We start from the raw sequence: 26221 nt of genomic DNA on the forward strand, positions 1-26221 counted from the left end.
GAAAAGGCTGCCCACTCTGGTCTTCTTGCCTGGGAAATCCCATGGAAAGAGAAGCCCAGTGGGCTACGGTCCACAGGGTCCCAAGGAGTTAGACATGACTGAGTGACTAACACTAACTAGCTAAGGCAATAAAAGAAGCAGGGGTAGATAACATTTTCAAAAAGTTTAGTTTTGAAGGGAAGCAGAAAAATGGAATGAAAGTTGGAGGAAAATATTGAATCAAGAAGAGATATGAGAGCATATTTGTACAGTGATGGGGATGTCCTAGTTCAGACAAAGAGATTGATGGTTCAGGGAAAGAGGGAGTGTTAAAGGGGAAGTCTGAGAAGGGAGCATGGTAATTGAGGAAGTCCTTGAGAGAATGATGGCCTGTGGAGTCTAAGTTGGACAAGGAAGGGAGAGAGGAGAGTAGGAGATTGCGGTATGATAAAGCTAAACAAACCAACAGAAAAAAAGAAAACTAAAAAGAGCAATGAATATCTGTCCTTCTGAAAAGGAAGTATACTTGGAAAAGGAAGAGGACAATCCCATGGAGACATAAGATTAGCCAATGTTGTATTGTCTTCTGAGGCTATAATGGAGAGTGGAGGCAGTGAAAAGAGATGAAACTTGAAAGTTAGTTTTTGGAGGGTACTGCATGCCTGGCAAAGAATTAGAACTTAATTTGTTGACAACTGTAATTATTAAGACTCTTTGAGTTGTAAATAACAGATATCTACTTGGATGATATCTATAATGAAAGGGGATGTAAAAATAAGGATACAAATATCTTACAGAATTCAAGAGTAGAAAAGCAGTAACACCCAGGGAAGGGCTGGAATTTAGCAAGTATAACATCACTCATTTCTCCTTTTCTTTCCTAGTTTATTTCTTCTCCATTTCACATATTAGAACATGGTGACTCATAAGTATAACCTTTTTACAGGAGGGAGAGAGACTGAGCCAGTTCATGTATCTACTCCTCCTGTTTCAGTCAACTATGGCTAGAGAGTGGGGTGTCATTGAATAAATACAGTTTCTCGCGGCCCATTCTTGTGGATCAATAGCTGAGCTCATAGAAGATAATGTTTTTAGAAGTTAGGTAGGCAGCCCTCAAGTCATCAAGATACGGGAAGATATTTTTAATATGGAAGTAATATGATCAAACCCATCATTTAAAAAGATAACGCTGGCAGCAATATAAAGAATATATAGAAACAGAGATAAGTTAGATTCAGAGGTAAGTCCAGTTAGGAAAACACCAAGAAAAATGCCAAGCAAAAAAATAAAATGAATCTGACTTGTGATAGCAATAGTAGCAATGGAAAGGCATGTATGGAACCTTAAGAGGTGGAATGGACCAAACTTTAATATAAGTAGTGAGGAAAGGTGAAAAAGAAAAGATTACTCCAAGATTTCTAGTTTGGGCAATAGGGTAAATATGATTGCTGATAATTGAGACCAAAAAAAAAAATGTCTAACAATAACAACAACAAAAAACAGGTTTTGAAAGGGCGATATGAAACCTGAAGAGTATAGTTAATCCAATGATACATCCAAAATTCAAGAAAGGGTTGAAAAATCAGTATTTGAGAGACACAAAGACAATATTTGAAACATTAGAACTGCATGATATCACTCAGGAAGATCATGTAAAGTGAGAAAAGATAGCAGTTCCTTTGGAAAACTCCAGCAGAAGAGATGAAACTAGGAGAAAAATAAAGAGGAGGCAGAAGCATAATGGAAAAATAAGACATAACTGTGTCTGAGAAGTCAAGAAAGAGCTTTACAGGGAAGAAAAATGATCAACAACGTCAAATTCTGCTAGAAGGAGAAGTAGGCTGAGAGCTGAAAAGAGGCTAATGTATTTGGAGATCACATGATTGCTAACCTTTCTCAGAGCAATTTCAGTAGACTGGTGGGGGTGGAATCCAAATTGCAGTGGGCTGAGAAGTGACTGAGAGAAGAGGAAGTGGAAGCAGTGCTTCTGACCTGCTCTTTCCAAAAGTCATCTATAAACTAGAATATATATCAGTATAGAATGATTTATTCTATTAATACTTATTTTATTACTATACTGGGTTGAATTAAAACTAAATAATTGACAAAGGTACAATTGAACCATGAACTCCTTTCTCCCAACTATCTAGAGATCACTTTATCTTTAAATAAATTAATTCTGTGGCCTGTTAGAGAAGTAGATCCAATGATATTATATCTCATCTTTATTTGTACTGGTTTTCATGCCATCGTCTTTAATGATTTCTCCCATCATCATTCCTTTTTGCTCCATCTCAGCTCTCAGACACATGACCTTTTTGTCGATCTCATTAAAGCCTGTGCTCATTTTCTCAAGTTTCCTATCAATCGGGGTAATTGCTTCCTACACAAAACCCAGTCTCCTATTAACTGGCTCATTACCTTGAGTTAAAGGTTCAGAAACTTCTTCAAACTGAAATCACTGTAGTGTCCTGAAAAGAAACTACTTTTGAAGATGCTGACACATCTATAGGCCAAGACATTTTTGGGATTGAGTTCATCGTTTTATAGATCCAACTTATTCTTTGTCAAGTTCTTATATTCACTGGTTTTCCTTCCTTATTGTAACGGTACATTTTTTACTCTCCAAGTCATAACAGTTACAAATATATGGAGTAGTAGAGGACAGACAGTAAAGTGTCTGCCTACAATGCGGGAGACCTGGGTTCGATCCCTGGGTCGGGAAGATCTCCTGGAGAAGGAAATGGCAACCCACTACAGTATTTTTGCCTGGAAAATCCCATGGATGGAGGAGCCTGGTAGGCTACAGTCCATGGGGTCGCTAAGAGTCAGACACGACTGAGCAACTTCACTTTCACTTTTCCCTTTCATGCACTGGAGAAGGAAATGGCAGCCCCCTCCAGTATTCTTGCCTGGAGAATCTCAGGGATGGCGGAGCCTGGTGGGCTGCCATCTATGGGGTCGCACAGAGTCGGACACGACTGAAGTGACTTAGCAACTTAGCAACTTTGGATCAGTGAGAAAGGCCAAGAGACATAAAGTGAAAAAAGAAAGACTGAAGAAAAAATGTAATAAAATAAGTGATCCAAACTCATTATATCTAATAAGTAATTTGAAATATTCTTTAGTAGTACAAGTAAGTGTTAGTGTTAGTGTTATCGCTCAGTCGTGCCCGACTCTTTGCGACCCCATGAACTGCAGCCCACCAGGCTCCTCTGTCCATGCGATTTTTCGGGCAAGGACAAGTAAACATCTCATCAAATAGAACTTTTTACACAGCATCTATGTAAGTTCAAGACTACATCACTTTGAGCAGAATAATATCTCCTAGAAAGAACTAAGATGCCCCAGTATTCAGCTGCCCTTGCTACCAAATCTTTATTTAGTATATATCATATGGTGGGCACTGTGATATAGAGATACTGACCTTGGTCTGTGTTTTCAAGAACCATCCAGTGTGTTGAGGAGAAAGAATATGTTATCCATAGGAAACTAAATAATAAAAGACAGTATATTTTCAATGACAAATGAATATTACAGATTATAAGAGCTATTAGGTTTCAAAAGGAAAGGTTTACCATACCAATATGAAATAATTAGAAAAGGTTTCACAAAGGAGAGTGCTTCTTGTGTAAGATATGGGAGGAAATATAAGACATAGGTTAGCAAAAATGCATGGAGAAGGCCTTATAGGCAGAGAAGACAGCTTAAACAATGATCCAGAGGAGATGTAGAACTACTCAAGATTATATTAGACCAATCAACCCTGAAGAAGGCCTAGAAGTGTCTTTTGTGCTCTAGAGGAAGTAGCAACCAAGAATAAAGTCTAACTACCCTGAACCTGGGGCTTCCCAGTGGGGCTAGTGGTAAAGAACCTGCCTACCAATGCAGGAGACATAAGAGATGCGGGTCTATCCCTAGGTCAGAAAGATACCCTGGAGGAGGGCATGGCAACCCACTCCAGTATTCTTGCCTGGAAAATCCCATAGACAGAGGAGCCTGGCAAGCTATAGTCCATAGGGTCACAAACATGACTGAAGCGACTTAGCACGCACGTTCGCACCCTGAACCTATGACACTGTGAGAAGCCCCAGGTGAAACAGCACCAATTTGCCAGGAACATGTGTGAGGTCATCTTGGAAGTGGGTTTTCTCCCAGTAGTTGAGCTACCTGCTTGATACCATCCCTCCACCCTGCCTAAATTTTGGAATTTTGAGCAAAAATTTATTAATACTATTTTAAATCATTAAATTTTGGGATGAACCACTGCCTCTTTTCTTGTTATGGGTTAAAATTATACAAGCAAAATGGCTTCACTATTATTCACTTTCCCACCTTTGTCTTCTCCATCACACAGCATTTAGTCTTTATCCTCAAAATCTATATCATATGATGACTGGTTAATTTATTCTTAAAAAAGGTCAAAATGTTCCTTCTAATGGTATTTATCTTTTAATAAAGGAAGATAGGAATATCTTTAAGATGCAAAGGCTGGAAAGGATGTAGAGTGGGAATGTAATAAAAAAGAAAGAAAAGAAAAAGTATAAAATCACCATATAAAAGCCCCAAACGTCCAATTTAAGCTATATTGCTTTAGATTATCTAGTTCACAATTTTTCTTTGCTTAATTTCTCTCCTTCAAAGTGCTATGTCACTGACTGTAGTTTTTTTTCAATTGAGCAAAGTTAATTACTAACTATGACAGTTTTATAAACCTCAAATGCCAGTTTTTTATAGGCTAAAATCAACTTAGATAAATATTTTAAAATAATTAACAAACAAAAGATTTTCCCCACCTAATGCTTTTCCTGAAACATGCAAAGTGAACGAAAGGGTAAAACAAAAATGTATCATACTTCTCTTCAACTAGTCTGCCACTAGTTATCTTTACCTAGACTGATACTTTAATGGGAATTTTCTTTTTCCATTTAGGGAAACATATTCTCCTAAAATTAACTAGCACATATTTTAATTCAACACAAAAGTCCAGTCTCTATCACTATTGACTTCTGGGAATTAATCCAAATTATGAATTTAAAACACTGTCTGTCATTTTCTATCTTAGTCATGGGCACTGTTAAGAGACATATTCAAGAATTATTTGATATCTCTTTCACTTTTATATATCTTCTCATTTAATGGAAATGCTAAGTCCTTTCTATTTTTACACTAAATTTATCTAGGTAGCAAAATAAATAAGTAGTTTGTATCAAATTCCACTTGCTTTATTTTATAAATAGTACATAAATAAGAATTCCACTGGTTTGTATCCTCTTAGACTGGTTCCAAATAGAAAAAGGAGTACATCAAGGCTGTATATTGTCACCCTGCTTATTTAACTTCTATGCAGAGTACATCATGAGAAACATTGGGCTGGAAGAAACACAAGCTGGAATCAAGATTGCTGGGAGAAATATCAATAACCTCAGATATGCAGATGACACCACCCTTATGGCAGAAAGTGAAGAAGAACTAAAGAGCCTCTTGATGAAAGTGAAAGAGGAGAGTAAAAAAGTTGGCTTAAAGCTCAACATTCAGAAAACTAAGATCATGGCATCTGGTCCCATCACTTCATGGGAAATAGATGGGGAAACAGTGGAAACAGTGTCAGACTTTATTTTGGGGGGCTCCAAAATCACTGCTGATGGTGACTGTGGCCATGAAGTTAAAAGACGCTTACTCCTTGGAAGGAAAGTTATGACCAACCTAGACAGCATATTAAAAAGCAGAGACATTACTTTGCCAACAAAGGTCCGTCTAATCAAGGCTATGGTTTTTCCAGTAGTCACGTATGGATGTGAGAGTTGGATGGTGAAAAAAGCTGAGTGCTGAAGAATTGATGCTTTTGAACTGTGGTGTTGGAGAAGACTCTTGAGAGTCCTTTGGACTGCAAGGAGATCCAACCGGTCCATCCTAAAGAAGATCAGTCCTGGATGTTCATTGGAAGGACTGATGTTGAAGCTGAAACTCCAATACTTTGGCCACTTGATGTGGCCAAAGAGCTGACTCATTTGAAAAGACGCTGATGCTGAGAAAGATTGAGATCAGGCAGAGAAGGGGACTGGTTGGATGGCATCACCGACTCAATGGACATGAGTTGGGGTAGACTCCAGGAGTTGGTGATGGACAGGAAGGCCTAGCGTGCTGCAGTCCATGGGGTCGCAGAGTCGGACACGACTGAGCGACTAAACTGAACTGAATGACCAATGATATTGAGCACTTTTCCATGCACTTTTTGCCAATTATTAGCCCAATTCAAGGTCATAAAGATTTTTATCTAAAACTTTTGGTGTGAGGTTTTATATTTAAGTCTATGTTCTATTTTGAGTTAATTTTTATAAATGGTATGAGGTAGGGCTTGAAGGACATTGTTTTGCTCATGGATGTCCAATTTTTCCAGCAACATTTGTCAAAAACACTATCCTTTCTCCACCAAGTGAGCTTTACAACTTTGTGGAAAAATCAGTTATTTGTACATTTATGTGTCTATTTCTGAATGTTCTTTCCTGTTTCACTGATCTGTTTGTTTCTCTTTAAGCTAATACACACTCCTGATTATTTTGGCCGTATACTAAGTCTTGAGATCTCCAACTTTGTTCTCCATTTTCAATATTGTTTTGAATCTTCTAGTTTTTGCTGTTTTTTTTTTCCCCATATGAACTTTAGAATCACTTGTCAGTTTCTACCAAAAGAATAGCTTGGATTTTGATTGGGGTTATCTTGAATCCTTACATCAATTTAGGGAAAATTGACATCCTAACAATACTCAGACTTTTGACCTATGGCTGAATACATCTTAACTGAATAAAGGAAGAACTGTTGAAGTTCAGTTTTAGAATAAAGAATTTTCAGAACTCTAAGTAAATTAGAAATACCATTTTTATTAAAACGTTATGGCTGGAACTTTTGATTTGGCTTTCCAAAAAAAAAAATTCTAATTGTATTTTTTAAATTATGGGGAAATACAGTTGACTTTGGGAAATGTATTGTGGTTGCTTCCTTCTTTGACATATAACATCTTGTAATTTCAGATCTAGTATTAGATCTGTGTATGAGATCTATGGAGAAATCTGTGTTTTCTAAAGATCTTTCCTTTAGGAAAAGAAAAAGAAAAGATGATTCAGTGACAAGCCATTAAAATCTAAAGGGAGACTGATGCACATTCAATAAAAGAAAGTCTAAATCTAGCTTCTAGCATTCAGGAAAATTTTATCTTTTCAAGCCCCTTAAAAACGAATGATACCTATCACATTTATTTGATTTTGTAATTTTTTAACTATTCAAAACATTTTCAGTTTATGATTTTCTTTTATTCAGACTACTGTGAAGTAAGAACCAGTCACCATCATTGGCAGCAGAGGAAGGTGAGGAACCCAGTAGAGAACAGATCACCAAAAGTCACACTGAAGGCTACTGAAAACTGCCTGCAGGTCAACTAATTCTCTTCTGAGATGTTTCCTCACTAGACACTTCTATACAAAAAACAGGGCTCACTCCAGCTGTTCAAATAGACAAGGCACTTCTTAAAAGACGTCAGTTGCCCCCTCAATCTCCAGAAGGACCAGTGAGGAAGATTTACAGACCACCCAGCCTGGATCTACACGGAAGTCAGACCTAGCAACTAATGTGCTAGGTCAGATCTCACTGTCAGCTACTAATGTGTCAGCTCTCACCTCACTGTTTTTTGGCTTAAAGGGAAAATGCTGGACAGTAGAAGATAGGACTTCGGTTACTATTATCCTAAAAGACCCACACCAGCACAGTCTACCTCAAGAAACCAAAAGTTTCCCTGTAGCTTCTGCTTCATTGTTCTGCTCTTTTCGGAACAGACAGTTCATTCCAGAGAATATGATTAACAGAGTCTAGTCATTTATTTGGGCTGCATTCATAATAGTGGAAATTTCCCAAACATAAAAATTATGTTTAAAAGGCACTGAGTAGCCTCAACATGGCAAGGTACATCTCACAAAAGCATTCTTAAAATCAACGTGAGTCATAGAATTACAGTGGTTTGGGGTTGAAAGAGATCTTTTAAATTGCCAGTGTTTTCCAAATTTTAAGCCATGACTCATTAAAACACCATAAAAATAAATGGAGTGTGCGCCAAAGTTTTAAAAATTAAAATAGAATTGTAAATATCACCATGGATTGCACTTAAGGAAGATAAGTATTGTCTGGTGATAAAACATTTGTCCTAATTATATATGTGTGTCTCTATATATGTATATGTACATGCAAAGATAGGCTCAATAAAGGACAGAAATGGTATGGACCTAACAGAAGCAGAAGATATTAAGAAGAGGTGGCAAGAATACACAGAAGAACTGTACAAAAAAGATCTTCACGACCCAGATAATCACGATGGTGTGATCACTCACCTAGAGCCAGACATCCTGGAATGTGAAGTCAAGTGGGCCTTAGAAAGCATCACTACGAACAAAGCTAGTGGAGGTGATGGAATTCCAGTTGAGCTATTTCAAATCCTCAAAGGTGATGCTGTGAAAGTGCTGCACTCGATATGCCAGCAAATTTGGAAAACTCAGCAGTGGCCACAGGACTGGGAAACGTCAGTTTTCGTTCCAATCCCAAAGAAAGGCAATGCCAAAGAATGCTCAAACTACCGCACAATTGCGCTCATCTCACATGCTAGTAAAGTAATGCTCAAAATGCTCCAAGCCAGGCTTCAGCAATACGTGAACCGTGAACTTCCAGATGTTCAAGCTGGTTTTAGAAAAGGCAGAGGAACCAGAGATCAAATTGCCAATATCCGCTGGATCATCGAAAAAGCAAGAGAGTTCCAGAAAAACATCTATTTCTGCTTTATTGACTATGCCAAAGCCTTTGACTGTGTGGATCACAATAAACTGTGGAAAATTCTGAAAGAGATGGGAATACCACCAGACCATCTGACCTGTCTCTTGAGAAACCTGTATGCAGGTCAGGAAGCGACAGTTAGAACTGGACATGGAACAACAGACTGGTTCCAAATAGGAAAAGGAGTACGTCAAGGCTGTATATTGTCACCCTGCTTATTTAACTTCTATGCAGAGTACATCATGAGAAACGCTGGGCTGGAAGAAACACAAGCTGGAATCAAGATTGCCGGGAGAAATATCAATAACCTCAGATATGCGGATGACACCACCCTTATGGCAGAGAGTGAAGAAGAACTAAAGAGCCTCTTGATGAAGGTGAAGGAGGAGAGTGAAAAAGTTGGCTTAAAGCTCAACATTCAGAAAACTAAGATCATGGCATCTGGTCCCATCACTCCATGGGAAATAGATGGGGAAACAGTGGAAACAGTGTCAGATTTTACTTTTTTGGGCTCCAGAATCACTGCTGATGGTGACTGCAGCCATGAAATTAAAAGACGCTTACTCCTTGGAAGGAAGGTTATGGCCAACCTAGATAGCATATTTAAAAGCAGAGACATTACTTTGCCAACAAAAGTCCGTCTAGTCAAGGCTATGGTTTTTCCAGTGGTCATGTATGGATGTGAGAGTTGGACGGTGAAGAAAGCTGAGCGCCAAAGAATTGATGCTTTTGAACTGTGGTGTTGGAGAAGACTCTTGAGAGTCCCTTGGACTGCAAGGAGATCCAGTCAATCCATCCTAAAAGAGATCAATCCTGGGTATTCATTGGAAGGTCTGATGTTGAAGCTGAAGCTCCAATACTTTGGCCACCTCATGCGAAGGGTTGACTCATTGGAAAAGACCCTAATGCTGGGTAGGATTGGGGGCGGGAGGAGAAGGGGACGACAGAGGATGAGATGGTTGGATGGCATTACCGACTCGATGAACATGGGTTTGGGTAGACTCCGGGAGTTGGTGATGGACAGAGAGGCCTGGCGTGCTGCAATTCATGGGGTCGCAGAGAGTCGGACACGACTGAGCCGCTGAACTGAACTGAACTATATATATATATTTATACATATGTATAATATATATTTATATTTGTATATATAGTGTATATTTATATACACACATTTTACATCAGGACTTGGGATATGTGTGTGTATATATATATAGGATATATGTACATACATATATCCCAAACCCTGATGTAAGATGTGTTTTTTACTATGAGTCATGGTGAAAATAAAAACTTGGAAAACACTAGTCTAATCCAACCTCTTCATTTACATTAAAAGGAGAAAAAATAAGGCTCAGAAAATCAAGCACCTTGCTCTGGTAGTTAACGTAAAGATGGAATCAAGATTCAGAAAATCTCTCAGTCCTACTCTCATTATAAGGATAACATCCATCACCTGGAAGAATACTTCCTATTTCCTAGGTAAATCTCCTCCTACATTAGCCTTGTTGTGGTAATTAAATGAACTTTATAATTAGTATCTCACAAAAATATTGTAAACTTTATAGTTGCATTTGTGAGGCAGTAGTTAATGGTTACCACTTGCTGTAATTAATACTGGTCAACACATTCTACATATTAACTCTGGAAAGACAGTTAATCTGTGTTATTTTAAAGATTTTTATGTTGGCAGATATGTTAATTGCAGGGAAGATATTGTACCAGTAACTATAAACAAATATTTAAAGAAAATAATTTTATTTTCAATAAATAGAAAGAAATATAAAGTTATGATCTGTCATGCTGGGAACACCACTGAAATTTTTTTTTTCCTTGCCAGTTCTCGGCTGTGTTTGTTTCTATCAAAACATTAAATATATTTTCCAAAAAAAGTTTCTATGATTTGAAATGAAATATGAAAAGCAAAAGCTTTTCAACAGTTTCTCTAAAGGTGCCAAATTAATGATACATCTACATTTTGAAAGCTTGAATTACTAGAAGAAAAGTACTTAAACTTCATGGATATTTTTATATTAATAGGTAAAAGCTATAAAAAATAATATATAAATATTTTTAATAATACAGCTTTTTATTTTTCTTGTCCTTATTTTAACTGAATTGCTAAAAATTCTATTTCTAAATAGCCATGAGCTGAACATTTGCCCAGCTTGGAATATCTCTTTCTTCAATAATAGCAAGTCTTTTGCACTATTGTATACCATTGTGTATTTTATAAATATAAATTTAATACTAATACTTCTATTACACTACATTAAAACCTAATTGCTTTTAAGATTTTAATGATAAAGAGGGTCAAAGAGGAGTGAAAAATACCAAGGATTAACGCTTTCGATGAAGAATTCTAATTTCCATTGTGTAACCTTCTCCCTCCTACAGGAAAACTCAATAAATGTAGCAATGAAAAGTACAACACTTCTGCAAAGTGTGCCCAGAGTCTTTCTATTTGCTGGCTCAGTGCCACCACACAGATTTTGATGTGGATTTTACGTTTACTTTTCATCATCAATTAATATGTTTTGAATTCAAACTGAAAATAGAATGCACTTTATTTTTACATGTTGACTCTTCTCATTGTCTATGGGAATTTAGTTTCCTTACAAAGAAGACATACTGTTCATGGGGTTCTCAAGGGAAGAGAACCTCCTTTATTTTGGGGGGGCTCCAAAATAACTGAAGATGGTGACTGCAGCCATAAAATTAAAAGATGCTTATTACTTGGAAGGAAAGTTATGACTAACCTAGATAGCATATTAAAAAGCAGAGACATTACTTTGCCAACAAAGATCTGTCTAGTCAAGGCTATGGTTTTTCCAGTAGTCATGTATGGATGTGAGAGTTGGATGATAAAGAAAGCTGAACGCCAAAGAATTGATGTTTTTGAACTGTGGTGTTGGAGAAGACTCTTGAGAGTCCCTTGGACTGCAAGGAGATCTAACCAGTCCATCCTAAAGGAGATCAGTCCTGGGTGTTCATTGGAAGGACTGATGTTGAAGCTGAAACTCCAATACTTTGGCCACTTGATTCGAAGAGCTGACTCATTGGAAAAGCCCTGATGCTGGGAAAGATTGAAGGCAGGAGGAGAAGGGGATGACAGAGGATGAGATGGTTGGATGGCATCACCGACTCAATGGACATTAGTTTGAGTAAACTCTGGGAGTTGGTGATGGACAGGGAGGCCTGGCGTGCTGCAGTGCATGGAGTCACAAAGAGTCGGACACGACTGAGCAACTGAACTGAACTGTACAAAGAAGACAAGTTATTTTTCTTGCCAAGGATATTTTCCTATACTCAGTTCAGTTCAGTTGCTCAGTTGTGTCTGACTCTCTACAGTCCATGAGGTCACAAAGAGTCAGACACAACTGAATGCACATAAACAAACAAAAGTCATGTGCTAGTAGGAGCATGGAGGGAAAAACTGTTTTAACTACAATTCAGTACAAGTGAAATTTAATACTCTCTTTATGATTGTGTGTGTGTGTTAGTCGCTCAGTTGTGTCCAACTCTTGGTGACCCCGTGAATTGTAGCCTGCCAGGCTCCTCTGTCCATGGAATTTTCCAGGCAAGAATACTGGAGTGGGTTGCCATTCCCTTCTCCAAGGGATCTTCCCAACCCAGGGATCGAACCTGGGTCTCCTGCGTTGCACGAAGATTCTTTGTGGTCTGAGCCACCAGGGAAGCCAATTCAGTACAAATGAAATTTAATGCTCTCTTTACTATGATTATAACTTTCAAATATTTGCGCCTCTTTCTGCCTTCAATAAATATTAAAATATGGAAAGAGCAAAAGGAGGTTGTCTTTTCAAGTTCCTCTTTTTCCCAAATGAAATCTCCCCCCACCCCAAATAAGATCCCATATTCGCATTTTATTTGGAGAAGGGCATGACAACCCACTTCACTATTCTTGCCTGGAGAATCCCATGGACAGAGAAGCCTGGTGGGCTATGGTCCACAGGTTCTCAAATCAAAGACTCTGACACGACTGAATCAACTTAGCACGTAGGCATTCTCATTTTATTAGGCATGTCCGTGTAATTTCTCCTCATAACTACAATTAGTTCTTATGACGTTTATCTGTGTTTGGTCTGCTTCTTCACTGAGGGTAGGGACATATCTTCCATCTTAAATTTCACCAATCTTCTCCCTTCACTTCCACACTCTCACTCCTCCTATGTTCTGGAGACTGTATAATGCAACTTTTTTCAAGATCTTCATTATTCAGAAGGTGGCATACAAAATGGTTACAGAATGCAGGCCTCATTTATATTTATAAAATTACTGATCAGATTGTTATTGCAACAATTTCCAAACATCATGTAACCAACAACTGCAGTGTGGTGGGTGGGGTGGGAACACTACAGCCTAACACAATTCATTAAGGGCTCTCAGCTGGTTGAATCTCTGAAACTCCAGCAGCCTTAGTACCACTTGAAAGCTAATGTTCTCTCTTTCTCTCTTAGGCAGTGTTCCACCTTTCTGGGACAGAAGTCAGTAACCATATTTCCCATAAGCTTCCCATGAGAAGAGAGAAGAGGAGGGAGGTAGAAGAGGTTGCCAAATCCACTTATGCACTTTGCCTAGATTAACCTAACCATTTAAAAGGTGGCAAGTTACCCATGCAAACCTTAAAAGTGCTCAGAGTTCTGATGCGAATTAGACCAAGGCAGGCTTTCTCTGACACCTGAGTCACCACAGACGTTCTCAAGGGCATCTGTTATGGATTCTTTAGCTCTCCTTTCCCCTCTTCCATCTTATATTGCTTTTCATTGCCCCCCTCCTTTCCCCAGTTCCCGTGTTTTTCTGCCCGACCCTAGCACTAGAGGCATCATTCACTGTTGGCTCTTGAATTAAACAGTGCTTGGGCTTCCCAAGTGGCATACTGGTAAAGAATACGCCTGCCAATACCAAAGACTTAGGTTCGATCCCTGGGTCGGGAAGATCCCCTGAGGTAGGAAATGGCAACCTACTACGGCATTCTTGCCTGGAAAATTCCATGGACAGAGGAGCCTGACGGGCTAAAGTCCATAGCGTTGCAAGGAGCCGGGTACAACTCAGGACGCACGCACTTGGTAGCCAGACCTCTTCTTGTGCCCACCAAAGCATCCATGCCTGGGTTCCTTAAAATGTAAAATTCTCATGCTCCCAAGTCATCTCCTAAGCGCTTCTTAGGGCCACGCGGCTAAAGGGAAGCTACAACTGACAAGGTGAAGCTGAGGCTCAGATAGAAGACCCTGACTGCATCACACCAGAATCTAACTCTCAGGAGGGGAAATGGCTAGAAGACACGAGAAAGCTGGGCGGTAGAAAGATACCCAACCTAAGCAAACTCAGTCGCGCAAGCGCATGGCTTGCAGCGCGTCTCCCGTGGCCTCATCACAGCGCCTGCGCACAGGATCCCTGGAGCGGCGGGGAAGGGAGAGGAGCTGTCGGGCCTAGAGCTCCCACTGCCTCAGCAACATCAGCCTGCAAGCCCCGCCTCCTTCAGCTGCTCGCCTCCCCAAACAAGCGGGTGCGGCCTAGCGTTCTCCAGCTATTGGCCTTTGGCCTTCTCCGTTTCCGCCCAGCCCTCCAGAGTCTACCAATCAGCTTGTGCGTTTGAGTAAGTGGCCACCTCCTAGGCAGCCGCTGTGACTCCTCTACCTCCTCCCGCTGCTGCCTCCGCTGCTGCCTCCTCCTTCCCCACCTCCTCCGTCAGGCGGGCGTCTGCGGGGGCCCGAGGGGCGGCGGCGGCGGCGGCGGCAGCAGCGATATGGAGCCGGGGGCCGGCGGCCGAAGCGCTGCTCGCGGGCACGGGGCCGGACCCGCGAGCACTCCGCCGCCTAGGGAGCAGGAGCGGAAGCTGGAGCAGGAGAAGCTCTCCGGAGTGGTAAAGAGCGTCCATCGGCGGCTCCGCAAGAAGTACCGGGAAGGTAAACAGCAAACGGAGCGGGGGGAAGGGGAGGCCTAGTCGCCCCCGGCCCCTTGTCAACCTCTCCCCTCCCCCAAGGGGCCACCATTACAACCAGAAGGAGCTGCACGTCAGCCCCTGCCACGGCCGCTCTCCCAGGCCAGGACGCCCCCTTCTCGGTCGAGTCCTCGGTTCGGCTTCAGGCGCCTTCCTCCCGCCCCCTTTTCTTCGAGGGCCCTTCAGGAGAGTTCCAGGCCTGTGGAGGATCCGAGTCCCACCTCCCCCATCCCCTGTCCCCAGCCAGGGTGCTGAGATTGTTGTCACCACACACACAAGCACCCAGACCCTCACACAGGAGGTGGAGGTCGATCGTTACTAGAGACTAGAAGCTCAAACGCGAAGTCAGGTAGAAATCCATTCGAGAAAGATGGACGGGAAGAAGCGCGAGTTGACCACCCTGCGCTTTGATCAGCCTGTTTGATTTGTTTCCGCGTTTGACCCCCTTCTTACTACCTCATTCCTGCGGATTTAGCCCGGGCCGGAGCTTCCTCGCATTGGCTTCCAGGGCTGCAAAGTCAGCAGGCCTTTTAGCTGACTGGACTTCACCTTGTTAAAAGGGGGAGGGGCTCCATCCTTGCCACCCCCCGCCCCCCCATCCCGTTCTTTAAATGCTGGATCTTAGTGTTTATTTAGGCGGGAGAGAAAGAGATCTGGGGCAGATTCTCAAAATATTCTTTAGATATGAATAGTTTGTAACTACTAAGCCTCCTAAGGGTACCCCGCGAAACAGGCCATTGCTGGGAACCCCTCTTATGGAATATCTTGAGCAAAGGAGAAGCCATAGTAGCTTTTGCTTGGGCCTGAGAAGTGTTTATAGTTGGGATCTACAGTTATCCTTGGTGTTTTAAAATACAGGCTTTTTTACAGAGCTATTTTATAAGAAACTGACAGTGAAAATTCCCAGTTTTTTCATGTGCTCAGGAGACATTTCTTCTAACGATCAAAACGAGTGATAATTTTCTTCTTGCTTTCTTCTGGCTTTAGCTTAATTGCACATTGAGAAGTCGGCAGTCTTCTAGTGGTTGTCTTATACTTGGTTAAGCTTGGATTAGAAGTAAAATTATGACAGTGGGAAGGAACAGATAGCTAAGATAACGTTACTTTTGAGTTACAAACACTTTTCAATTACTCTGGAAGAGTAAAACTAAGTATCTTTTGTTCTTTTGAATGTAGGTGATGTGTTTCATTTTTCAAACTGTAAAGTTTTTTTCCCCTTGACAACTCAAGGCTCGATTATTTAATAGCTGCTTAAATAGTAATCCTAAAAAAATAGCCTATAGTTATTGTTTATAGTTAGCAATAGAGACTTATCAGGCTTATTGAGACATTGAAATTTGTTTTTTAAAAGAATGCTTTAACCCCAACCCACAATTTATTCAATAAAATGAGTAGTTACCATAGCAACGATTGCATCATTCTTGATATTCAGATAATGCACTTACATAATGGCATTCAGTAGGTTCTTGTGTTGTTTGGAAAAATAAGGAAATAAATGGACACACTTTATGGTGTATTTTGTACAAACTTAAGCAAGTACCTCTTTTTAAAGAAAAAAATGAATAGCATTTAATTCAATTTCCATTTTTACCTTTTTATAATAATTTGATTATTCATTATTAATTCATTCAAAAATTAGGTTCCACTTAATATACTACTATTGTGTCATCGTGTCTTCAAGTGCTGTTTATTCTCTCTTAGTTCCTGCATGTTGAAGCATGTGTTTAAGCCTGAATATTAACCAAGGGAACGCTTGTTTATAATGAGAATTAGTATTTGAAAGTTAACAGAGCTAGGATAGATACATGTAGTTCATAAGTGAATGATACAGTTTGCTTTAGGGCAGGTAAAGTCCTGGCAGTCTGTAAGCATATGAATGAGAGTGTTCTTTAGGTGTTTTAATGCCCTGAATTCCACCAATGATCTAGACTTCTCTGGGTTTTAATGATATACAAAGCCCCATCAGTGAACTAGCAAAGTAAAAGATCCTAAAAAGCGTGCCCTTTCTATCTTTATTTCTGATATGTAGGTCAAGACTTGTGTTTTGACAAAAATCTGTAAAAAAACCACTTGAAAAATTCTGATTTTTCACATAATACCACCAAAGAATTAGTGCTTTACTAATTTAGTGCTTTACTTTGAGGTCTTACTGTCATTATAGTGTCATTTGCAGGTCATCTCTGGTTATAAAATAATAATACAAATGGTGCTGGGTCAGGTTGCAAAGGCCTATTTAATCAGTAACATGCCTGTACTGTAATACCAATAATTATGGAAACTGTACTCCTTTTATAACAATATTCCTATCAGAAAATACAGTGAAAATTCCAGCATAGAATCTTTGAATGTTAAACTAGAAGGAACTTTAGTATTTCAGTGATTCCCAAACCTGAATAAACAGTAGACTCATATGGGTGCCTTTTAGAAAATTACTCCATTCCACCTCAGATGTACAGTTTCAGAACCCCTGTCAGTGGTGCTTGGAAATTTGTCAGCTAGATTTTCAAGTGATAATCTAAATGACTTCCTTCATTTTTACACATGAGTGAGCTGAGTCCTAAAAATAGGAAAATAACTTGCTTGAAGTTTGGATAGTTCATCATTAGCACCGAACATATTTTATGAGATTTTAACAGACTTTATGAGGTTAATGTGTTTTTTTTTTTTCCAGTTCAAAGCCTAATGGTGTCTCCAAATGTTCTTGGAGTGTGAGGGAAAATGAGAAGTAGGAAGTAGCCCTAGAATTTGTGTTGGGTAAAAGGATGTAAATTGATGAGAATAGGGCAGTCCATGGAATAATAGGTGTGATTTGCTGAGTTAGAGTTGTGTGGAGCTTGGGTTTCTTCTGGAGTGACAGCAGAGAAGAAAATAAATTGGGGTAGAATGAAGGAGGAGGCAAAACATTCACTAGATAGTAAAAGACAGGAGACCTGAATAATGAGTGTAGTGTTGGATAATACAGTTTTCCCTTTTCTTATCTTTGATAATGGAATTGAAAATGAAGCAGGAATAAGATTGAAAATAAGGTTGGTAGAAAAAAGTTTTTCTCCACCTTTCTCAGTGCATTTGTCCAAACTGATGCTTGTTGTGGCAATTAACAGGCTTGGGGTAGGGGGTAGTGGATAAGATTGTGAAGACTAGCAGTTAAGTTTAATGCGCTCTTTTCTTTTAACACTTTTCCCCTTTCTACTCCATTTTACTGCCTGTCCTCTGTCAGCACTTAGAGATCCTTTGCCTGTTTGTATAAGAGTAAAGTGAGAATTGGAGATAAAGGTCAGTGTTCCAGGCTGTGCTGATATCTGAAGTAGTTACCAGAAGGAAATGGTCAGGAAATGTTTAGCAATGGAGATGAGGAGTGTTTCTAGTGTCAGTCATTTATAGATAAAGGATTGAGTTTACATAGATGGAAACTTATTTTTTTAACCTATTTTGTGAATGTCTTTAGCAGTTTTCATCAATTTAATTGTCTCTGAATTTACTTTTTCTGCATGCCAAAACAGGTTAAAACAGTTTGTCACATAGACCCGTGCAGGTTATCAATCAGAAAAAAATTAAAATGTATGTTAACCTGTTAACAATGATATTCTCAAAGTATAAGTCAACGGGTGATTTTTATTACACTTTTCTACATTTAAAAAAATCAATGTTACTAGTAGCAGTGATAATATTTTAAAAGTAGTTAGAATAAATAGGATAGATTACTGATACTGAAACAGAGAAGAAGAACACAGAATCGGTTGATTTTGTAGACTAAGTCGGGGAAAAAATTGTGTTACAAAGGTTAACGGCTGTGAGCAGCATTTTAAGAGTCAGCTACTAAATAGCCTAGTTTAGATGTTTAATTCTTATTGATTATTCATATTATTCTCCTTGTTTAAGACAAAGGGTGCTGCAACAGCAGTTTAGGATAAGCTGCTATTTGTGATTGATTTTTCCTTAGCATACAGCTAAAACAAGAGAATTGTAGGGGAAAGGGGAAAACCTTTGAATTAGAAATAATTGTAATCTAAAATCAAAAGGTCTAAAAGTGAAAGAATAAATGTATTGTTAGCGTTTTTTCATGAAACAAAGTTTTGAAATTACTTTTAAAATTAGAATAACAGATTGTGTGTTTTTAGTTGAAATTTCCTGATTTTTTTCTCCTTTGGTGGCTTTCAATACTGCTTTAAATTACAGACCAACTCTTTGACCCCAAGACACTTCAACAGATTCCCTTTGTTTTACTTTTTTTTTAATCAAGTGATGTTTAACTCTTTTTTTCTTTACATATTCTTTTCTGATTCTGATACAGAATCTGAAAGCACTGTTTTTTAGTGATGGAATCTTTGCTCAATCACCAAATGAGTAAGTTGTAAACTGTCCACAGAAAGGAGAGTCTCCTAGTTGCACTAGGAGAGTTTGAACTGCATTTCTAGCAGGGAAAGAAAAATGAAAAAAATGTAATAATCAGTAACACTGGAAGATAAAGGGAACATGGATAAACTCAGTGAGGGACACATAGTAACTATTTGATTTTGTTATTTTTAGTCACCTTGTAGTAAGGTATCTTTTTAGGAAATTTTTACATTTTAAAAGATACAGTAAAAATCAACAGTATTGGTATAGATCCTTTGATTTTGGGGGAAAAAATGTAACAACAAATGCAGTGGATATCAACCTTGATTTCACATTAGTATCTGTGGAACTTTGTGGAGCATAGGCATCTGTATTATTTTAAAACTGTAGATTATACAATGGGCAAAGGAGTTGAAGAACACCTAGCTAAAGTACAATAGATTGAAGTAGGAAGGAATCTAGATGAAAGTAAATCAGCTAGGAGACTCTTACACCAACCTATTTTTTAACGGTTAATAATAGTATAAGTAAAAGTAGTATTCATGAAAATAGAGAAAGATAAGTCAAATACTTTTTGAAAGTCAGAGTGAACAGTTTTAGTGAAAGTAAAGGGAAGAGTCAATGATGATGCCAAGATTTCTTGCTTGGAAAAATATAAATAGCCATTTCCAGCCAGTTTAGAAATGTGTGTGTTGAGATGGGGGCATGGAGAAAAGAGTAGACAGGCACGTTGGCTTGTCATAGGGTAATGGTAATGATTTAATTCAGATGCATCCCTTGGAAGTAAAGGATTGGAAGCCCTCTGTTAAAGTTTTGAGGGCAGATGGACAGCCCAGTGGAGTGATGATAATGTATAACGGAGGATAACTCTTGGAAGATACCAGTAGTATCTTACTGGTTTTACATAAGTAAGTAAGTATGCTCCTTTATGCTCCCAAGATACGATTACTTTTCCTTTATTGTAGTTATCACTTGCGTGTGTACCCAGTTGTGTCAAACTCTTGTGCGACCCTATGGACTGTAGCCTGCCAGGCTCCTCTGTCCATGGGATTTCCTGGGCAAGAATACTGGAGCAGGTTGCCATTTCCTCCTCCAGGGGAATCTTCCCCACCCAGGGATCAAACCCACATCTCCTACATCTCCTTGCATTGGCAGGTGGATTCTTTACCACTGAACCACTTGGGAAGCCAATAGTTGTCACTTACCAGTTCAGTTATCTGTCTTTCCCACTAAATTTTGTTCCTTGAGTAGGACTCTGCCTTTTTATCTTTGTGTCCCTAGTATCTAGCACCTTGCCTTGTAGATTTAAGGCACACACACAAAAGAAGGAAGCTGATACAGAATATGTCCATATGGTTTGAATCTAATCTTTTTATATTCATAATTTTAAAATTTTAATTTTCAGTACAAATTTTTTGTAATGAATTTATGGTCATATCTTAAGTGAGTATATTAGATTAATTTAGCCTTTTGAAATGGTCCATATTATCACTATTAACCTCAGTCCACTTTTTTAATTAAAACTGTCAGTAGTGAGTATAGATAAAAATTTTTTTTTCTCAAAAAATGTGAACTAATAAGAATGTTGTGTGTGGTGTAATGTGTCTCTGTGTGTGTTGGTATTATAATAATTTTGTGTATGTCTTTCTATTTATTTATATACTTTAACTTCACACACAAAATTTTTCAACCCCAATATTCATTTCCTAAATTTTTGAGGTGAAGTTTGTGCTGGTTTTAAAATCTAAACATCTGAGAACCACTGATGTAAACTGTACTAATTTATTGTGCTTTACATGTAGAATCATTGATGCTCATTGCACAGATTATTTTAGACCCCCATGCCTTTAGAGGGACATCTGAGTAGTACTTATTCTCATTCATACAGAAATTCCTCTATTTATATGGAAATTCCTATTCCCAGTTACATAAAAATTAAGTCCCAGAAGATTCTCTGTAAGTCCTTTGTTTACACTAAACAAGAGATCTGTGTGGTAATATGCATTTAGGTAAAGTTGTTTCAAAGGGGAATAACAGATACTGATTCTAACTTTTCTTGATTCTTTCCGTCTCTTGTATAGGGTGTATTGCGAGTTTTACAGTTTGAATTAACTTTTCATCATAAATATGTCTGTAATAAGAGAGTGCTCCACAAACAGAAAATGTACCATGTGTCAAATTATATTTATAAATGTGAACTTCTATCCATGCAGTGTTTGTTTTTAAATTAAATTTGGCTCTTCAGTTTGCCCCAAGCCTCAGTTGCTCTATATATTATTTCACCAGGCTTTTGAGTTTACAGTCTTGCCATAAACCCACGGTTTTAAGCCATGACTGCACAGTGGATTCATCTGGGGAGCAGTAAAATAAATGACCAGTTCCCACTTCAGACCAATTAAAAGAAACGTCTAGGTGAAACCATTGTGCAGCCATTGTTGAAATCACTGCCAGGAATCTAGCAAATAATGCAGTTGCAGAGGCTAAATCACCACCACCCAGAGACTAAATAACTGCATTTGACTGACAAAAGACCATTTGTTTGTGGCTAGTAGAGTCATTGTACTTTGCTTTAGTGAAAGCTTTGTTCATATCCATGAAAGTTCATAAATTAGAAACTCATCATGAGAAGCAAGGTGGTACAGTGGTGAGAAGCATGGACTTTGGCACTTGACTGCCAGGTTTGATGTGTACCTTTGAGAGGGTTACTTAATCTTTCTGTATTTCAGTTTCCTTATCTGTAAAGTAAAATATCTGTCAAAATGGGTTGGTATTAGAATTAAATGAGTTAATATTTGTAAGGTACTTAAACAGTATCTGACATATAGAAAGCATTATTTGTGTTAAATACATCCTTTTAAAAATAAAAGGTGTAATTGTAACTACCACCTGGATGCAGTTAAGAGTATTGAAGATTGAATGGTTCCTGGAATTTCTATCTAGACTGTTCTATAGTGTCTTTCTTCTTCAGTATTCGGATTGCTGAAGCTTTTGCTCTTTATCTGTTTTTTTTTGTTGTTGTTGTTTTGCCCCCTTTACTTCTTATATTTCTGTTAATAACATTGTATATGAAAGATCCAACCTTTTTAGCACATAGAATATTGGATTTTTCCCCTTATCAGAGAAATGACTAGTAGCAGCACGTTAGGTCTAATATCCAAGTTTTTCAGGTCGTTCCTTTGTTTGATTCTCAGGAATGCTTCAACATCAAACATCTTGGATGTTTTTGTGCCATTGTTAGGTTTGCTACTATATCAAATGCTCAAGAATACTGAGAAGGCTGGTCTGTGTGTGGTTTAACTATGTTTGTAGATAATCTGTTCCTGATCACTTTGTTTTAATGTCTTGGAATGGCTGCTCAACTTGTTTCCACCTGGTCATGAGTTTTTCGGCTTACTTCATTTATTCTGTAACGGTCAGTCGTGTCCTACTCTTTGCGACCCCATGGACTGTAGCCTGGCTCCTCTGTCCGAGGAATTCTCCAGGCAAGAATACCAGGGTGGGTAGCCATTCCCTTTTCCAGGGGATCTTCCCAGCCTGGGAATTGAACCCAGGTCTCCCGCATTGTAGGCAGATTCTTTACTATCTGAGCCACCAGGGAAGATCCAGTGGGAGGGAGGTAAACCCTATTGAAGAATATGGGAATTCTCTTATGTTTTGAAAGAAAGAAATTTTCTGTTCTAGATGGCATGACTGAGGAGCCTGGTGGGCCACCGTCCATGGGGTTGCAGAGAATCAGACACCACTGAGCAATTTCACTTTCAGATGACATGAGAGAAGTTAATTCAGAAAGAAGAAATAGTATCCATTCTAAAGAGACAGTGTAGAGATTCCATTGGTTCACTTGAGTTTGGACCTATAATCTAGCTGTTCTTGAGGTTATTGAGTAAGAGCAAAAAGAAATAACTTCTTAGCTTCTTATACTTAGTTCCTACAAAGATCATTGAGATCAAAGTAATAATATCTTAAACTAATCTCAAAATTACTAAAAATGGAATTCTTTTTTTTAATATCCCTATGACATATTTATTTAATAACTGAAAGTTTGCACCTTTTGACCTTCTTCACCTATTTTGCCCACTCCCCAACTCCCTGCTCTTGGGAACTACCAGTCAGTTCTCTGCATCTATGAGCTTGATTTTTTTTTTTTCCTTATATTCCATGGAACTCTGTCTTTTAATCAATTAATGAATGTACTATTTTTTTTCCTAGTTACTGTCTTTTCATTGGAAGTAACTTATATTGAATATTCCTTATTTGTGGCATAGGTTTATGAAGGTGAGTTTAGTCAATAATTACAGTTTAATCCTGAGAGTAGGACCAAGTCTCAGAATAATTTGATTCATTGATTTTCATGCTGAATTTGGTTTCACACCTTTAAGTTGGCATCACTTGTGTTTTGAATTATTAATTAGTTTTTTAATTAGTGTTTTTAAAAGTTTAAATGTAAAGAGAGAATATAATAAATAGTCCTGTTAATGCAAACTTTATTTTATAATTTTATGAGACAATCAGGGGACTTTAAATATTTGGCAGAGCTTTAACTTGATCTTAAAATGATGTATTTGAACAGATGAATACTGATGTCTTCTCTACATTTATTATTTTAGTCTGACTAGAAAATGTTTGTTAACGATTAATTTCAGATTAGGCTGCAGAACATCTAAATATAATTTTTGAATTGCCCAGATTTCTCTGTGCAATTCTTCCCTTCTCTTTGCTTCCCTCCCCCCTTCTTTCTCTCTCTCTTTTTAACTAAGATACATTCATATTTTTATAGATGCCTGTAAGAAATAAGTAAGAAAATAGGTTATTAATCACAATGATTTGGGGTTGTCACAAGTGCCAGTATATAAAAATCATTATAAGGCTAATTATTAACTAATCGAAAGCACTGATTGATTGAACTTAAATACTTAACCATTTCTTGTTGAGTAGATCTTTGAGGCAGACCTCAGGAAGTTCTTCATTTGTGATTTACCTTTGGATAAAGAAGTTATTATCCTTTTAAATAAGATCATCTTTTAAGTACCGGCTGACATAGTAACTACAAGGTAGCAATAACAACAAAAAAATCCTCAGAACTGAGTTGCAGCATACTTTTCTGCATATGCAGCTCCCTGGTCAGCCTTACCTTTTTTTGACTTTTAGAACACAAATCGTAAATTACTTTGAAAATATACTGCTTAAAAGGTAAGTAGCATCATTTTGAATGGTGTAAAAACAAACAATGGGCTGTTATGAAAAACATGGGATTGTCCCATTCTGTTTTTAATAAATTAAAATTTATTTTAAAAATAAGTTTTCATGGATATTCTGGAAAGTGGAATTTTCTAGTAACTGAAGGCTAACTATGTTTTTTGTTCAACTTTGTAACCACCAGACATGCAACATAGTGTTATACCTAGTAGTTGGGGTTTGGTAACTTGAATAAATACATGATTTAAAACTTCTGGGTCTGAAATGACTTACGTGAACCATAGGGAATATGGTTTATTCTCTATGAGAACAGATGCCACATTTTATTACAAGTCTTCTCCCTTTTGTTTGATGCCAGTGCTTGCTCATTAACTTTATTATTCTCTGTAGTATTTAACAGTTTTTTTTTTCAGCAAATCTTAAAGAAAATGAAAAGTATGTACAATTACATTTAGTCTCGGTTATGTATTAAATGTACTAACTATTAATCATATTAGACTCAGTATCAGCATACTTGGAGAATCTGGAGACTCTTAAGTGTTAGTGAAAACATTAAATTGAAGTTTGCCAACAGTTTGAATTTATAGGCTTACAGACAAATTTGAATCCTTCCTCAAAATTTTAGTAGAGCAAATATTAATTATAAGCCTTAAAACTTCTTAAAAAGTTGGCAGTATTTAAAGAGAATTTTGAATATAGTTTCACAGTATACAATGACATAGTAAGGACTCAGAGAATTTATAGTAGATGCCTTTGGTGGCTCATGTGTGTAACATAACATTGGTCCTTGAGTGTGATGGTCAGATACTGTGAGCTCAGAGGGACTAGCCCTGACAGAATCCCCATTTAAATGCTGCTTTCTTTTCTGCTTTTCAGCTTTTTCCAAAACTGCTGGAGCCCACTGAGGGCATCCCCTTTTTCAGTGCCTTAGTGTAGAGTAGAAGTACAGATTATTAGCAACTCTTAATTAATGGGGGATAGTAACTGTAAATAAATGCTCTAGCCTCCCATCCTTTGGGTGCACAATTCCTGAGGCTCACTCTGTGCTTCCGTGTTGTCCACAGCAGCAGCCTCAACAATGCACCCTTGTATTAGCATTTTCTCCTCCCTTAACTTGTTCTCCCCAACTCCCTCACTCCTGTTTCTTAGGGCTCCCTTAGTTGTACCTTTTGTAGAATCTAAACTAAGTCTTGAAAAAAGGAAATCTGTTTAAGTTAAGCATAGGTTTTCCCAAACATATAATGATCATAGAACCTTTGTTTGAATGACTTCTATTACCAGAAAATGTAGTAAGTTTATGTATTTACTTGTAGTAGGTACATTACATAGGACAGTGAAACTTAGCTGTTCAAACAAAGGGTCTTTTAGAAATGATAATTGTTGTTTAGTTGATAAGTCAAGTCTGACTCTTTGGAACCTATGGCAGCATGCCAGGCTTCCCTATACTTTACCATCTCCCGAGTTTGCTCAAACTTATGTCCATTGAGTCAGTGATGCTATCTAACCATCTCATCCTCTGCTGCTCCTTTCTCCTTTTGCCTTCAATCTTTCCCAGCATCAGAGGCTTTTCCAATGAATTGGCTCATCGCATCAGGTGGCCAAAGTATTGGAACTTCAGCTTCAACATCAGTCTTTTCAATGAGTATTCAGGGTTGATTTCCTTTAGGATTGACTGGTTTGATCTCTTTGCTGTCCAAGGAACTCTCAAGAGTCTTCTCCAGCACCAAGGTTCAAAAGCATCAATTCTTCAGTGCTCAGTGTTCTTTATGGTCCAGCTCTCACATCCATACATGACTACTGGAAAAACTAGAGCTTTGACTAGATGGACCTTTGTTGGCAAAGCGATATCTTTACTTTTAAATATGCTATTGGCATTGTCATAGCTTTCCTTCCAAGAAGCAAGCATCTTCTGATTTCATGGCTACAGTCACTATCTGC

At 38.3% G+C, this 26221-nt stretch overlaps 1 protein-coding gene and 1 long non-coding RNA gene across 3 annotated transcripts in view; one reads left to right on the forward strand and one right to left on the reverse strand.

Annotated features, from left to right (window-relative positions):
- Positions 1–15275, reverse strand: part of LOC145524578 (uncharacterized) — a 40402-nt gene extending 25127 nt beyond the window's left edge. Inside the window, exon 1 of the long non-coding RNA XR_014067680.1 lies at positions 15209–15275. This is a non-coding gene — a long non-coding RNA (uncharacterized LOC145524578). The remainder of the gene's footprint in view (positions 1–15208) is intronic.
- The window catches only part of SAMTOR (S-adenosylmethionine sensor upstream of mTORC1), a 69976-nt gene continuing 58168 nt past the window's right edge, over positions 14414–26221 (forward strand). Inside the window, exons 1-2 of one of the 2 annotated variants that reach the window (XM_081537136.1) lie at positions 14414–14717; positions 23297–23362. Coding sequence is in view for 1 of the 2 variants with exons in the window: in XM_081537135.1 (XP_081393261.1) it covers positions 14558–14717 (160 nt within the window). In the remaining variant the exon portion in view is untranslated. The remainder of the gene's footprint in view (positions 14718–23296; positions 23363–26221) is intronic. The other variant, XM_081537135.1, reaches the window with a different exon arrangement.

This window comes from Giraffa tippelskirchi, chromosome 10 (genome assembly GCF_054371585.1).
Source record: "Giraffa tippelskirchi isolate mGirTip1 chromosome 10, T2T-mGirTip1v1.2.pri, whole genome shotgun sequence".
NCBI lineage: Eukaryota > Metazoa > Chordata > Mammalia > Artiodactyla > Giraffidae > Giraffa > Giraffa tippelskirchi.